The 15,820-nt window shown below is 37.5% G+C and overlaps 1 protein-coding gene and 1 pseudogene across 1 annotated transcript; both read right to left on the reverse strand.

Moving 5' to 3' along the window:
- Positions 1-2,242: 2,242 nt before the first annotated feature.
- LOC110892827 (putative receptor protein kinase ZmPK1) lies at positions 2,243-5,027 on the reverse strand. Its single transcript, XM_035981343.1, is given in 3 exon segments — positions 2,243-2,847; positions 2,850-3,583; positions 4,909-5,027. Coding segments are annotated over 3 exon segments (1,458 nt in total).
- A 3,185-nt stretch (positions 5,028-8,212) lies between these two features.
- Positions 8,213-11,256, reverse strand: LOC110892818 (annotated as a pseudogene).
- Positions 11,257-15,820: the final 4,564 nt, after the last annotated feature.

A 15,820-nucleotide genomic window follows, 5' to 3' on the forward strand; every position in this document is an offset into this window, starting at 1 on the left:
ATGACAAAAATGGTAACGCGACTATTATGGGCCAAAAACAACACGGTATGTTCGCTTCCGCTCGTCATTCAATGAAGATTGACGACAGTTCCGCTCAGTGGAGGGAATTGGTGAACATTTGACGACAGTTTCTTTGAAGTGGAAAGAATCTGTTAAGGTTTAGAGATCTTACCAAAGAAATGGGGGGATAAAAATTTTCATTTGTTGAATTTCTTCGGTAAATTTCTAAACGCAATCATAGGTATGCTTAAAGATCAAGACTTGATGCAGTTGTTATAGAATGGAACCCTTATCAAATGCCGGTTGGAGTATTGGAAGATCAGCGGAAGATCGGTCAATTGAGCCTTTTGAGGAAATTGCACAACACTCGACTTGGATACGCGTACTTTGAGGGGGAAGTTTTATACAAAGAGCATCAAGATACTACTTACCTGGATCATCGGTCAAGGGGGAATTTGTCTACACAGAGAAGATGATTACTTGACTGAAGATCGATGATTGCAGTTGCATTTTCAGCATTCGACAGCAACGGACAAGGGGGAATTTGTTGATGCAGATTTTGTGTCCGATGCTTGTCGAATAGATTAGTTTTATTTTATGCTGAATTTGTAATAGTTAGTGAAACGGTCAAACGAACGTGTATAGACCCGCTCGTTTGAAGTGGTCAAACGAGAGGGTTATTCGTTTGACCGTGTGTGTGTTGCTAGACAAAGTATGGTTGTGCTATGATGTGTGTCGAAGGATAAGGCATCGAAGGATTATGAATATCCTTCGATGAGCTCGAAAGATATCCATCGAAGGATGAAGATGGACCTCGAAGGATATGTGATCCTTCGAGGTATGTGTGTATCTTTCGAAGACTGTCTGATCGATAGATGATGTTTCGACCAGTCAGTCTGATCCTTCGACCGTGCAACCTGTGTTTGGTATAAATACCAACACCTTGTCATTTGCAACACAAGAGTGAGAGCACAAGTGTGTGCAAGAGAGTGAGTGGAGGTTTGAGTCCTCACCGGGAGAAATCACCACTTGATTTCTCCCTGGATGTATACTTCTTTGGTATTAGTTCGGTTTCCATGTAATCGGGCCGACTTGTAATGTTTTTCTACCGGATTAATACAAAGATTGTTTGTTTATCCTCTCTTATCTCTTCCATCTTTGAACATTAACATGAAAATCACGGATTGGATCCCGAAACACGGACCTACAATCATATTAAAAGGATCTCGAAACTTGTTAGGGTTTTCTATTTGGTTGATCTTGATTAGTTCGTAAGTCACAATTCTCATTGATCAGTCTCGAACCCAACCCAGAAACCCAAAGTCATAAGAATCTATAGCAAATCCCACTTTACAAAACTCAGTGTTGAGGTGTGTCTATCGCTAGGATTAACCATAGTCTATATTAATCCATCATAGCACTTCGTACGCCATTGTCAAATTAGATATTGAGATAGTTTCACAGGCAATTTTCTCTGTTTCATTCTTCATTCTTTGATGATTCAAACCTTTATAGTTATTATTTTCTATCCTTTTTTCTTCTAAGACAATCTGTAATTACTTTATTAGTTGTATTCTGTTTCAACAATCCATCTCGTTCACATAGATTACATACAAACTTAATTTTAAAAGTCATCGTGTATACGGATTGATACTCGGTAACATATCTTAGCTATACTATATAACGATAGGTTCGCTTCTTAACGTATGTAGTAAATATTTTAGGTGATTTACCTTTAGAACTAGTTTTAAAGATTTTATTTTAAAATATATGAATTTATGTGGTTATTTATATTTGCGAATTTTAAAGGTTAGTTATGTTATTTAATATAATTTAAATTTCAATTCCGTCTGATAGTTATACTAACCAAACACATTATATGATTTCAAAGGAATTCTTTAAAACCCAATTTCAATTTTATTTTCAATTCCAATTACATTTTATTCCATGAAAGGAACACTACCTATATGTAACAGCGAAACCGACCCATAATCAAACCGTATCCATGCGTAAAACCAAAAAAAAAAAAAAAAAGAAACCAATCGGTTCCATCCACCATAAACCAATGTTTGAGTTCGGTTCGCATTGACCCTAAAACTTACCTATACCGATTCGTATGCATCCCTAGCTGTTTTGGACGACTATAAATGGAAATAATAATGGTTAATAATGCATAGATGTTTTGCTTCTCTTTTTAAATTTAAGTTAAGTAAACCAAAATTACACACAATGTAACATTTCATCAGTTATATATCCTATCTGGATGTAGAAGCCTGTTAACCACCCAACTCATTGTGGGTCGAACCTCCATATCATCCTCTACGCATTGCAATGCAATTCTCACCAGATTTTCCATCATCTCTCGATCAAACTAGCCGCCTATCAAACCATCTAGGACATCCTCAACCCAAGATTCCGAAGCACTTCCATCACCATCTCTTACCCTGTCCCTCACCCACTCGACCACACCGAGCTCAAGGTCACCATCTTCATGATCAGCCCGTTGCTTCTTCCCTCCTGGGCCCCGACCCGTTATCATTTCCAAAACCACCACTCCGTAGCTATACACATCGACTTTCGATGTGATTGGAAGCTTGAACACCCATTCGGGTGCCATGTAGCCTCGAGTCCCCCTAATTGTTAAGAATCTTGATTTCTTGATGTCACCTCTATCCAACAGTTTTGAAAGCCCGAAATCCACAACTTTAGGATTATAGTTTCCATCCAACAATATGTTGTGAGGCTTCACATCACAATGAAGGACCCATTCCAAGCACTCTTCGTGTAAGTACGCCAATCCTTTTGCTGTACCTCTTGCGATTTCAAAAATGATGTCCCAATCAAGCTTCCCATCGCGTAACTTTTCAGCCAACGGCCCGTTTCCATGTACTCGTAAACGATAAGTCTATGTGGTCCTTCGGCACAATAACCCCATGTTTCGATTAAATTCATATGGTTCAGTCGCCCAATTGTGCTAATTTCCGCTTGAAATTCAGTTTCATTTTGCTTGTTAGCCATGCTCTTGAGCTTTTTAATAGCTGCAACTCTGTTATCGGCTAATCTTCCTTTATACACAATGCTAGCGCTACCTCGTCCGATCTCATCCCTAAAGTTACTCGACGCCTTCTTCAGCTCGCGATATGTGAACTTTCTGAATGGTGTTACAGCCAGGGAATAACTTTGATCGGCTAAAACTGGGCTTTTACGGGTCTTGATCCAGAAAAAGATGATGCAAATGATCTCGATAAACGCGATGACACATCCGATTATGAGCAAGAATCGAAGTATCTTGTTATCCGGTTTATTTTCGTAGGATCTTATAATGGGTGTGACTGTTGTTCCTGAGCAATGAAAGTTGGATTTGTTCATGGGTTTCTGCTTAAAAGATGAAACAAATGTTTTTGGTAGTTTGATATACATCGAATTGTAGAATCCCATTTGGTATCCGTTATACAGAAAAGTCTTAATGTAGCAATAATAGGTTCCAACATCATCAACAACGTATCCAAATTGGAAGCCTTTGCAAGCACAATCATGTAAGCAATCGGTTTTGCAAGCATCCAGGGTGTAGTTTTCGTGGTACCTGAAAAAAAAATTCAAAAGAACTGAAAAATGAATAGTATTTATACAAGTATTTTTTATACCAAATAGAAAATAGTATTTATACAAGTATTAGATAAATACTAGACCATATGTAGTGCGCATTATGGTGATGCCCCTTCTCTGGGACTTATGTGATACGTGGCATTAAGGCACTCTCTTCAAGATCAAGTCCCTCAATTTTCTTCATTAGTGTTTTCACAATCGCGCCAACACCATTTTCTTGAAGATCACGCCCAAGGACGGGGTGTACGAGGCATTATGGGGCGTGATCTTTGCCACTTCACGCCCAAACACATTACCCTCTATACATGGTTTTAGAGTCAAAACTACAATTTGACTCTTTATGGTTTTGATACCCGATAGCACATTGAAATTATATGGGGTTGGGCTCTAAAATGGCTAAACCGATTGAATTGGGTTCTATCGGATTGTTCAACCAGGTTACTAGTTAACCCGTATAGTTATATAAAATACAAATTAATCTAAAAAAATAATCCCATCTCATTTAGGAGTTATATAAACGGCCATGGCTTTATTTAAAAAACAACTATTTTCTTCTAAAATATTAAGGGTGGAGGGAGTGATCACCCCTTGGTGAGTGTTTAAACAAATTTCTAGCCAATAATGTCATCCATGTCAAGTGCCCACTCCACTCCCCGTTTTGCACTCAATCACTAGCAATGATTAAACACATGGAGAGTGGTAAACAATTTTTTTTTAAAAGAAGATAAATTTATAATTAGTTGGAATGGATTGGAACCCACCATTATCACTCTCCCTCACTCACATCTCTCCTCTTCACCCTGGGTGAATACCCACCGATTTTAGCCTTCACCACTCACCGAACGGAACTCACCGAAGGGGTGGCAATGGTTCTCCACGCGGCAAACTCCCCTTTCATCTCCACTCACCGAACCCCCTCCACCCACCCTAAGCATTTTTATTACTTATAAACAATATGATATTGGACGACAGTTCCAACAACGATGAAATATTGGAAAGGAATGTACTATGTTAGTTACTGGAAATATTTAATGTCAATATTACCTTAATTAATATCGTATTCTATTAAAATTTAAAAATAAAGTTATAAGGTAATAAACGGGCTCAACAGTTTGAACAGGTAGAACCGAATTTACCGCCGATACATAAGAAATACGGTATTCTGATTTTACCGGTATTTATCGTGCCTCGCCCATGTTCAATATCCGGCATTACCGGCCGGTTCATAGGTATCTAAAACCTTGATTATAATGACAAACTTTAATAATAGCTATAATAGCTAATAAACCCAGTTAACAGTACCGGATATCGTAGCCGTAGAAGAATTCGACATATCGAAGCTCGACAAAATCTTCGTCTTCAGGTCTGCAAATTTGAGAATTGGGTTCACATCCGTAACTCCAGTCTTTGGAATTCACCATCTTGTAACCATGTAAACAGGTGCATGTCCTTCCTGCAGTCACAATTTTTTTCTCTACTTGTTATAACTAGATATTCAACTCATGTTTTATAAAAAGAAACACCCAAATTTATATATAAACATCCAACAAATTCTAGTGACTCGGGTCACATGTTTACCCCTGGAAAAAAAAGCTCATATTATATATAATAAATCTAACAAATTCTAGGCAGAGCCGGCCCTGAGAATTTATGTACCCTGTTCGAGCTCGAAAAAATGTGCCCTTATACCTTAACGAAAAGTTAACTAAATAATCCACAAAAATTCTAACAATTAACGCCTAAATAACAGCGGCGGACCCAGAATTTTTTTTCATGGGGGCGAGAATTTCTAGGGGTCGTTTGTCCATGGTCATATAATAACCCTTTTAGTCTGGTTTAGGTCGAATCGGGTCGAGTCATATAAAAAAAGATAAACAACTTTCAAGGGGCACAACTTTCAAGGGGCTTGGGGCCGCCCGACACCCGGAAATTTTGCTCAGTAGTGTTATGTATGTACGTTTCGTATAGAATTTTGTTAGGTATATACGTTTTCGACCCACAAATATTAGGTCCGGTGACTTCTGACCCCCCCGGTGGAAATTTTCAAGCTTCGCCACTGCCTAAAACTCCGAGAGTTTCATTATAGAGAGTATGTGGTGCGGGGCGGAACTTGTGGAGGGCGTTAAGTAGCCTAGTGCGTGAAGGCACGTTTATGCCATCGAAAACCTTATCCGAACTCTGACATAAATTATCTGATTATTAAAATTAGGTGACGGAGCGTAAAGTCCACATTACGGTCCGTTATGTATCTATTTTTTATCAGATTGTATTATTGGTATTCAGACCATAATGTCCACAATACGGTCCGTAATATGTCTTTTGTCCAAACTCCAAAGTTATTCATTTAGGCTTTTACAAATAATCGATGTATATTTAAATACGTATTCATCATGGTATAATAATTCGATTCACTTTAGTATGTTTAGTGATGTATTCTGAATAATGCCTAGCTTTCGCGTGTATATTCCATGTATTTGTATATGTTTTATGTCAAATCTGATAGGAATAGGTAATTACTATCGAAAGTTTAGTGCTTTGCAGATTTTCATGGTAAAAGAGAAGATTTGGATAAAATAAAGCATAAAGTAGGTGGAATAGGAGAAGAACATGAAAAACGTTGAGGGTAGTACTGTACACATCTTGGAAGGTATAACCAGGGCCGGGGCTCTGGGCCCGGTAAACCCGTGCCGACGTCCGAGGCCTAAAATTTCAAAGAGCCCGAAAAGTCTTTATAAGGTTGTATATATATTTACTAAATTATATATTTAGTATATTTATCCGTTAATTATGTAAAAAAGTATTGGTGGTGTAGTGGCAAAAACTATCTCAAAATAATGTAAAGGTCTCAAGTTCAAGCCTTTGCTCCATCACTAAGTTTTTATTTTTGTAATTTATTTATCCTTAACCATAATTTTGGGCCAATTTCTTTTCGTCGCCCGAGGCCTAATTTTTTTCAAGAGTTTTCAGGGACGGATCTGAACACGTACACGTTGCCAACATATTAAAGTGAGAAACCGTAACGGCGACCCAATCAACAAGGGTACGACCCGTACACATTAAAGGGTACGCGTTGTATGCAGTTCAAAAACTCTAATTTCGCCGCCATCAACAAGGGTACGACCCTTATGCATTACGACCTGTATGCATGAAGATCGAAGATCTAACCTCGTAGATAGCGATTGCTAGTATTCCGGGTTCTTTCTTTATAGTTTTCTTGTCTCTAAACTTGTTAATCATGATGTTTGTAGTGTTTGGTTTGCTAAACATTTTTATAACTGTCCGGATGCGATGATTCGTCAAATGATTTGATGTTTGATTTGTTTATGTAGTACGATTCCAGTAGCTTGTTATGGATGGAATCTTATGATATGTATGAATGCATGTTAGGTATTGATTGTGATGTTGAGTTATGTGGTTGAGTTGGTCTTTCTATGAAGTTATGCGTGCTTGATATGTTTTAATGCAATTTTAGCTTTCATTGATGTCTAGGAATCTAGGGCTTGAGACCTTAACTAGTAATAAACAAATTAATGACATAATTTGTATAATGTGTAAGCTACCTACAAGAAGGATCATATTAAAAGGATCTCGAAACTTGTTAGGGTTTTCTATTTGGTTGATCTTGATTAGTTCGTAAGTCACAATTCTTATTGATCAGTCTCGAACCCAACCCAGAAACCCAAAGTCATAAGAATCTATAGCAAATCCCACTTTACAAAACTCAGTGTTGAGGTGTGTCTATCGCTAGGATTAACCATAGTCTATATTAATCCATCATAGCACTTCGTACGCCATTGTCAAATTAGATATTGAGATAGTTTCACAGGCAATTTTCTCTGTTTCATTCTTCATTCTTTGATGATTCAAACCTTTATAGTTATTATTTTCTATCCTTTTTTCTTCTAAGACAATCTGTAATTACTTTATTAGTTGTATTCTGTTTCAACAATCCATCTCGTTCACATAGATTACATACAAACTTAATTTTAAAAGTCATCGTGTATACGGATTGATACTCGGTAACATATCTTAGCTATACTATATAACGATAGGTTCGCTTCTTAACGTATGTAGTAAATATTTTAGGTGATTTACCTTTAGAACTAGTTTTAAAGATTTTATTTTAAAATATATGAATTTATGTGGTTATTTATATTTGCGAATTTTAAAGGTTAGTTATGTTATTTAATATAATTTAAATTTCAATTCCGTCTGATAGTTATACTAACCAAACACATTATATGATTTCAAAGGAATTCTTTAAAACCCAATTTCAATTTTATTTTCAATTCCAATTACATTTTATTCCATGAAAGGAACACTACCTATATGTAACAGCGAAACCGACCCATAATCAAACCGTATCCATGCGTAAAACCAAAAAAAAAAAAAAAGAAAGAAACCAATCGGTTCCATCCACCATAAACCAATGTTTGAGTTCGGTTCGCATTGACCCTAAAACTTACCTATACCGATTCGTATGCATCCCTAGCTGTTTTGGACGACTATAAATGGAAATAATAATGGTTAATAATGCATAGATGTTTTGCTTCTCTTTTTAAATTTAAGTTAAGTAAACCAAAATTACACACAATGTAACATTTCATCAGTTATATATCCTATCTGGATGTAGAAGCCTGTTAACCACCCAATCATTGTGGGTCGAACCTCCATATCATCCTCTACGCATTGCAATGCAATTCTCACCAGATTTTCCATCATCTCTCGATCAAACTCGCCGCTTATCAAACCATCTAGGACATCCTCAACCCAAGATTCCGAAGCACTTCCATCACCATCTCTTACCCTGTCCCTCACCCACTCGACCACACCGAGCTCAAGGTCACCATCTTCATGATCAGCCCGTTGCTTCTTCCCTCCTGGGTCCCGACCCGTTATCATTTCCAAAACCACCACTCCGTAGCTATACACATCGACTTTCGATGTGATTGGAAGCTTGAACACCCATTCGGGTGCCATGTAGCCTCGAGTCCCCCTAATTGTTAAGAATCTTGATTTCTTGATGTCACCTCTATCCAACAGTTTTGAAAGCCCGAAATCCACAACTTTAGGATTATAGTTTCCATCCAACAATATGTTGTGAGGCTTCACATCACAATGAAGGACCCATTCCAAGCACTCTTCGTGTAAGTACGCCAATCCTTTTGCTGTACCTCTTGCGATTTCAAAAATGATGTCCCAATCAAGCTTCCCATCGCGTAACTTTTCAGCCAACGGCCCGTTTCCATGTACTCGTAAACGATAAGTCTATGTGGTCCTTCGGCACAATAACCCCATGTTTCGATTAAATTCATATGGTTCAGTCGCCCAATTGTGCTAATTTCCGCTTGAAATTCAGTTTCATTTTGCTTGTTAGCCATGCTCTTGAGCTTTTTAATAGCTGCAACTCTGTTATCGGCTAATCTTCCTTTATACACAATGCTAGCGCTACCTCGTCTGATCTCATCCCTAAAGTTACTCGACGCCTTCTTCAGCTCGCGATATGTGAACTTTCTGAATGGTGTTACAGCCAGGGAATAACTTTGATCGGCTAAAACTGGGCTTTTACGGGTCTTGATCCAGAAAAAGATGATGCAAATGATCTCGATAAACGCGATGACACATCCGATTATGAGCAAGAATCGAAGTATCTTGTTATCCGGTTTATTTTCGTAGGATCTTATAATGGGTGTGACTGTTGTTCCTGAGCAATGAAAGTTGGATTTGTTCATGGGTTTCTGCTTAAAAGATGAAACAAATGTTTTTGGTAGTTTGATATACATCGAATTGTAGAATCCCATTTGGTATCCGTTATACAGAAAAGTCTTAATGTAGGTTAGCAGTTAGCAGCCGTTCCACATTTTTGTTTCTTCTTCTTCAACAGAGCAACGCTGCAGCACAACGGAGCAACCACTGCCGTCAACTGAAGTCGGCTTTGACCAAAAAATTCCAGTCATTCAAACTTCACCCTTATTTTCTTCTATAAATGGGCCTATCTTGGTGTTTTTATAAGTATACTAATTAAAAAAATATAACACATATATATATCGAATGTGCCCCTCGGAATCACGGGCCCTGGCCGGTGGTCCTCCCCGCCCACCCCCAGGGCCGCCCCTGATTCTAGGCCTATACCTGAATCTTGAGAGTAAGTACACAGACTATTCTGTCCAGTGGCGAAGGATAATGGTTGCCCGGGGGTGCACCCGCCCACCCCAATGTTTCGGTTAGAAGTGTATATGGTCCGACTTTTCGTCCGAAAATTTTAAAATTATATAGGATCGCCCCCCGATTATTTTATCCTAAATAATGGGTAGTTTGGTGAATATATTTTAACTCTTATTTTATTTGTTTAACCCTAGATTACCGACCACACAATAAAATTAATATCTCACAAATAGCTTGATGATTTACATAGAAAAAGAAATTGCTGATAATTTTGATTCGGAAGACATAATTAATGAATTAAAAAATCTTAAAGGTCGTCGGGCTGAGTTGTAATTCTTCGTCTAGGTTCCATTTATCTCGTATCATTATATATATAGGTCTTTTGTTTGTTATACAATATTTAGTTTTTCTATGTGCAAGAACAAGTCCTTTGAATGAATGAATTTTTTTAGTTTTATTAGAAACTATTATTATTTGACCTGACCTGAATCGAATAGTCGACCCGACCCGACCGAAACATAACGATAGGAATTTTTTTTGGGTCCTATCACTTTACGCCCCCTCGAAACTTTTGATTAAGCTCCGCCACTGATTCTGTCCACAAACACCATGAATCCTGCAAGAATGAGAAACAGCTTGCCATTGAACCACCCATTCCCTTGTTGCTCCATTCTCAACTAGACTATAAACTCTTAGATTACCATCCATGTCAATCTTCATCATTCGTTGCGGCCCATATCCGAAATCCGCAAACAAGAACCCCAACCCGTCCGTAGAGTTAAACCGACCCTCCAAATCAAGACTGGCTCTTTGGCTATATATATACTGGTACCTTCCAACTTGCCAAGAATGCAAACCGGGATCAGGCCAGTAAACGGTAGTCGTTTTGCGACTATCGTAACAAAGGCGAAGAATGTTATCGGTATCGAAAAACAGCCTATAGAAACCAGAAGAATAGTTTGTAGAACTTCTTGAAGAAACAAGTTGTGTGTTCTTGGTAAATAGTTGGTTTGGAAGAAGGGTATCTGTTGGATGATCAAAGCTTTGCCAAACAGGGTTTCCTTGTTCGTGGAGGATAAGGTTACCCGAGTTATAAAGTTGTAATTTTATGGATGATGAGTTTGATTTTGTTTGAGTTGACCAAATGATGTATCGACCGGCATCTGTTAAAACAAGATTACCATCTTTATGTAGTGAGAGTTCTGAGTGTTTTCCGTTTACCGGTTCGTCTCGGTTCGCCATCCAGACCACGGTGGACGGGTGGTCAGAGAACCAGATGGCAAAACTGTAAGCGTTGTCTCCGACTTTGTGAAAACCAGCGGTGAAAAGGCGGTTAGGGGAGAGTAAAATGTTGTCGATGTTTTCGACTGACAGAGATGAACCGGGAGTTAGGCTATGGGTGGGGAAGAAGAGGATGAAGAAATACAAGAAGAAGATGGTGTTGGTATGGTGATGAAGAAGAAGAAGATGAAATGTTGCAGCCATGGTTCTGATTATGTGAAATGACAGAAACATGAGTACTCGTTTCTGTAAAAGAAGATGAAATGTTGCCACTCGTTGTAATGTAAATGGAAGACTTGATGTTATACTCGTTTTAAATGATTATATTATAATACGTTGAATGGTAACTTTTTTCTTATTGGTCTATGTAAAAGTAAGACTTGATGTTATACTCGTTTTAAATAATTAATTAATACGTTAGAATAATAACTTTTTTCTTATTGGTCTATATATTTTTCTCTAGACAAATACAAAGTAAATTAAAAACTCTTCCGGTCATCAACTCATGATTTGCCCATAACATATCATCCAACCTTTTTCCATCTAAACTCTTAGGCTAGAGGGTACGGTTGGAGCCCCCTAGAGGCTTTATCAAGCCACGTAAGCTACACGTAGGATCTACGTCAGTCAGGGGGCTTTATGACGCCCCCCTTTAACTTGTAGGATGTGGAATGGAACCCCTATTAATTAAACAAAATAAAAAAAAATTTCATTGTATTACATCAAGTGGGCCCCACCTGAAATCTCATTCTTGGCGTTAACATGATGGAGCCCCCTCCTATAGCGGCCCTTGTTAACATGGTGGGTGTGGATGTATAGCGCGTAGGGGCGCTATAGGTAATGATGTGGCCTGGGTGGCGCCCCCACACCCAACGGCCTTAGAATACCTGTTCTCGAATATTCCACTTAAACAATCCATTATTGATTAACGTCGGGGTCCACGTAGAACGGAGGAGGCGGTAAACACCTGGCCGAGGCAGCATTGAGGGGCGCCAAGAACACCCTCACCACTGGAATAACAGGCACTAGTTAGGTGGTTGTGAACGTTTGGTGGTGCGGAAAAAAACGAAAAAGTGATCATTGGGGGATGGATTTGATCGTCGGGGTGGGGTTTGAGCAAAAAAAAAAAAGATTTTTTTTTGAATATTAAATCAATCACACACGACTCTATATATGCATACAACATTGACTTGATTCTTTTATGCAGCTATATGAAATTATCTTTTCATTCTTTACAAATGACCACATGTGCTATAAAAAACGACTTGTTGGTCGACGTCAAACCCACAACCTGGACAAATGGCATGTTGTACATGTTTGTTTTGTACGTCACGTCGATTAACAACACCTACGGGAATGCACAAGCGGGAATGAATAAATAAGAGCTTTGTTACAACATTTATTTCGGGTTCCTCTGGGGTCTGTAAATGAAATCGTTAGACAACAACATGGTTTTCAATGTCTGAACGGGAGTCTTTCCGTCTTTTCTTTGTGGCTCTAATGTTCTCCACCACATTTTCTACGTCTTTCGGTATTTGGAAGCTGTTGGGGGCCCTACTTCCTTATCGTTTGAAAAATGTTACGTGGCTTCATTCTTTGAGCTGTCAGCTGCTCAACCAACTTGTATTCGTTGGGAGAAAATCTTCGCCCAAATGTGTGGCCTTGAAGATGCTCAGTAGGTGTGTGGTTATGTTCTAACTTTTGCACTTCTAACATCCTGATGTCATGTAATACCATGATACTTAATGTACTGGTTATATACGTGTGAAGGATGTAATCCATAATTCATATATCGTCAAACGATTAAGTAACAAGTAAGATGGTTTTGTGAACTATGAACTATCTTAATGAGCCATGACTATCATATTAGACTGCTTAATATTAATAGCAAAATATATTAATTTGACCTTACTTCATTTTTGTAACACCCCATGTTTCGTACTTTCCTTAATTAGAAAGCTTTTTTCGTAATTCTATATCTGGAAATCTTGTATTCATTGTAATTGTCTTTTCGTTGTATTGTTGTAAAATCCGAGACTTGGATCATAAATAAAATTCATATTTCATACAAACCATACTTTACTTATGCATACATGATCAGACGTTTGAATTCGTTATACTTATGTTACATTATTCGTAATTCATGTGAAACCGTGATAAACTTGCAAATACTTACGTCATTTGAACGACTACGATACTTATTTACAATACATATACTTAATCATAATTGTTACTACTTAACCCTATGTTATATTTACTTGAAAACCCCTTATAATATGCTTTTATTACATAAAACACCCTAAAACACATTAATATATATCAAATATAAACTTCAGGGGTATAAAGTGTCAAAATAACAAACAAAATCACGAAATACGTTGTGTCGCGGGCCGCGACCGACCTACCCTGTTTCTCTCGCGCCCCGCTAGAGAGCAGAATCCGCAGATTTGTATTTCCCTCTCGTTTATTGGGCAAATGTGTATTTGTTTTGGTTATAACTTTCAACTAACTTCATTAAAACTTAACCTAATCCTCTCCTATAAAACCCAACTCATTTCCACACTTCTCCCACTTTACAAACACCTCATTTTCACTCTCAAATCACTTCAAATCAGTAGCAAAATTCAGATTAAAGGCAGAAACATTCAAGTTGCAAAAGTGAGTCAAAACTCACCTTTCTTTCATGTTCTTCACTTCTTCTTGTTTCTTAACACTTGGAACACCTCTAGGATTGTTTTCACAAGGTTTTCGGAAAATAGGTGAAACGTCCCATTTTTGAGGCCCAACTTTCTGTTTTGGAAGAAAACTTAGTTAAACATTCTTTAGTCTTATGTTTTATTCATACAAAACTATTCGAGATTATTTTCTTACACATACGTCATACTAAATCTTTGCATACACCTATACTTCATTCCCATGCATGATTTCAAAAACATCACCCAATTAGATCTACATTTCTTATAACCCCAAATGGAGGCATATCATTGAGATAGGAGTGATTTCCTTACCTTGATGATTAACTCCCCTCCTTCCATTCTTAGAACGACCTCACCAATGGGTTAGGGGTGATTCCCTTACCTAGGTAATCGTTACCAATATTTTCCTTCATAAGGACTTTATTATGCAAACACGATCATGTTTTATACCTAAATCGTTTATAATTCGTCAAAATCCCTACCTTTATCAATTTCAAAATGCATGGTTTTATCAAACGCATTTCTTACCCTACAACCTATTTCACATAAATCACATACACGGAATTCTTAATCATACCATAAACGTTTTGTTTCCCGATTTTCAAAATTTTACGAAATGCTATGTCACACCCCGGACGCGTGTAACATGCAACCACGGCGGAAAACGTCGGGGAGTGTTGTGGACAGAATTAATTGTTATACAACCATGGAAATTAAAGTTACATTTTATTTATTAAACAAGGGTAGTACATTGTCTTAAACAGGAAAACAAAGAGTTTATAACATAGTTAACTAAGTCTATCTTCAGTTTTAGTCTCTAAGGCACAGGTCCGCCCTAGTGTCATGATCATCATCCTATGGAATAGCTCCTGAAAACACATGTGAAAGTAGGTACGTCAGCATAAAAATGCCTGTGAGATACATAGGTTTTTGTGAAAATGGGATTCATGACTTGAGTTTAAAGAATGTTTAATAACAGTCAGTCATGAACCTTGTAATTCGTCTTGCTTTGTAAACCACTTGAAAAACGATAACATCAATTGATACGTATAGATAAGTGCAAGGTTAAACGAGTAACCAGGTAAAATGAGTTGAATGTAATAAGTTGTTTTGTAAGACAATGTTTTATGAAAAGTATGTTATTTGTATAAAATGTTATATGTCTAAACTGAAATGATTTAGATAACGCTAAGATATGTAATATTATACAAACATTTATATATAGGAAGTACCAGCGGCGTATCCACCATGTTTGCATCATATTACATACTCCACGTTACTCAAACCATTTACCCAAACCAATCCACCATGTAAATTGTTCATGTATAAACCAAATGTCAAGTGTTATTGTGTAAACCATGTTAAATGTTTATGTTCAATGTAAAACACCAAATGTGTATGTCAATGTCAATGTCAACGTGTTTATGTTCAATGTAAATCATGTAATGTGCATCCCAGACGTATCATGTATGGTAAGCGAAATGTATCAACTTAAACCATATGAAAAATGCACAAAACAAGTCGTTGAAGTAAAATGTGACAACTGTGTTCTGTAAGCGTCGTATAATGTAAAACAATGTGAATTATCAATAAAACATTGTGCTTTGGTGTTATTATGTGTGTATTTATGTTTGATGATTTTACAATTTGATTCGACTCCGATTTCAAGCTTTAAATCGCTTTCTAGAGGGTTATATGCAAAACTGGTGCATAAACGCAATTAGTTTAACGCAACGTGCACTCCGGAACTATGACGTAAGCTTAACATACCATAAATATCCTTTACATAACTTAGAAATAAGTTCCAAAGGATTCTGTATGGCAAAAACATGATCATTTAAACTAAAGGACTATTTACGACAAAACTGCGAAACTAACGCTGGTGACCAGCCGGATAATATTTAAATCCCAAAAATATTCTGTTATGATTAAAAATTTTATTTTTATCAGGTCCGTGTTGAAAAATAAATTAAAACGCCTAAAAACGCTAATTTTTCAAGTTTAAGCGCGTACCGCGTGTTTCTGCGCGACACAGTGCTTCTACTGCAAAACGCAGACAACGCAGCCAGTCT

The sequence above is a fragment of the Helianthus annuus genome, chromosome 12, assembly GCF_002127325.2.
Source record: "Helianthus annuus cultivar XRQ/B chromosome 12, HanXRQr2.0-SUNRISE, whole genome shotgun sequence".
Lineage (NCBI taxonomy): Eukaryota > Viridiplantae > Streptophyta > Magnoliopsida > Asterales > Asteraceae > Helianthus > Helianthus annuus.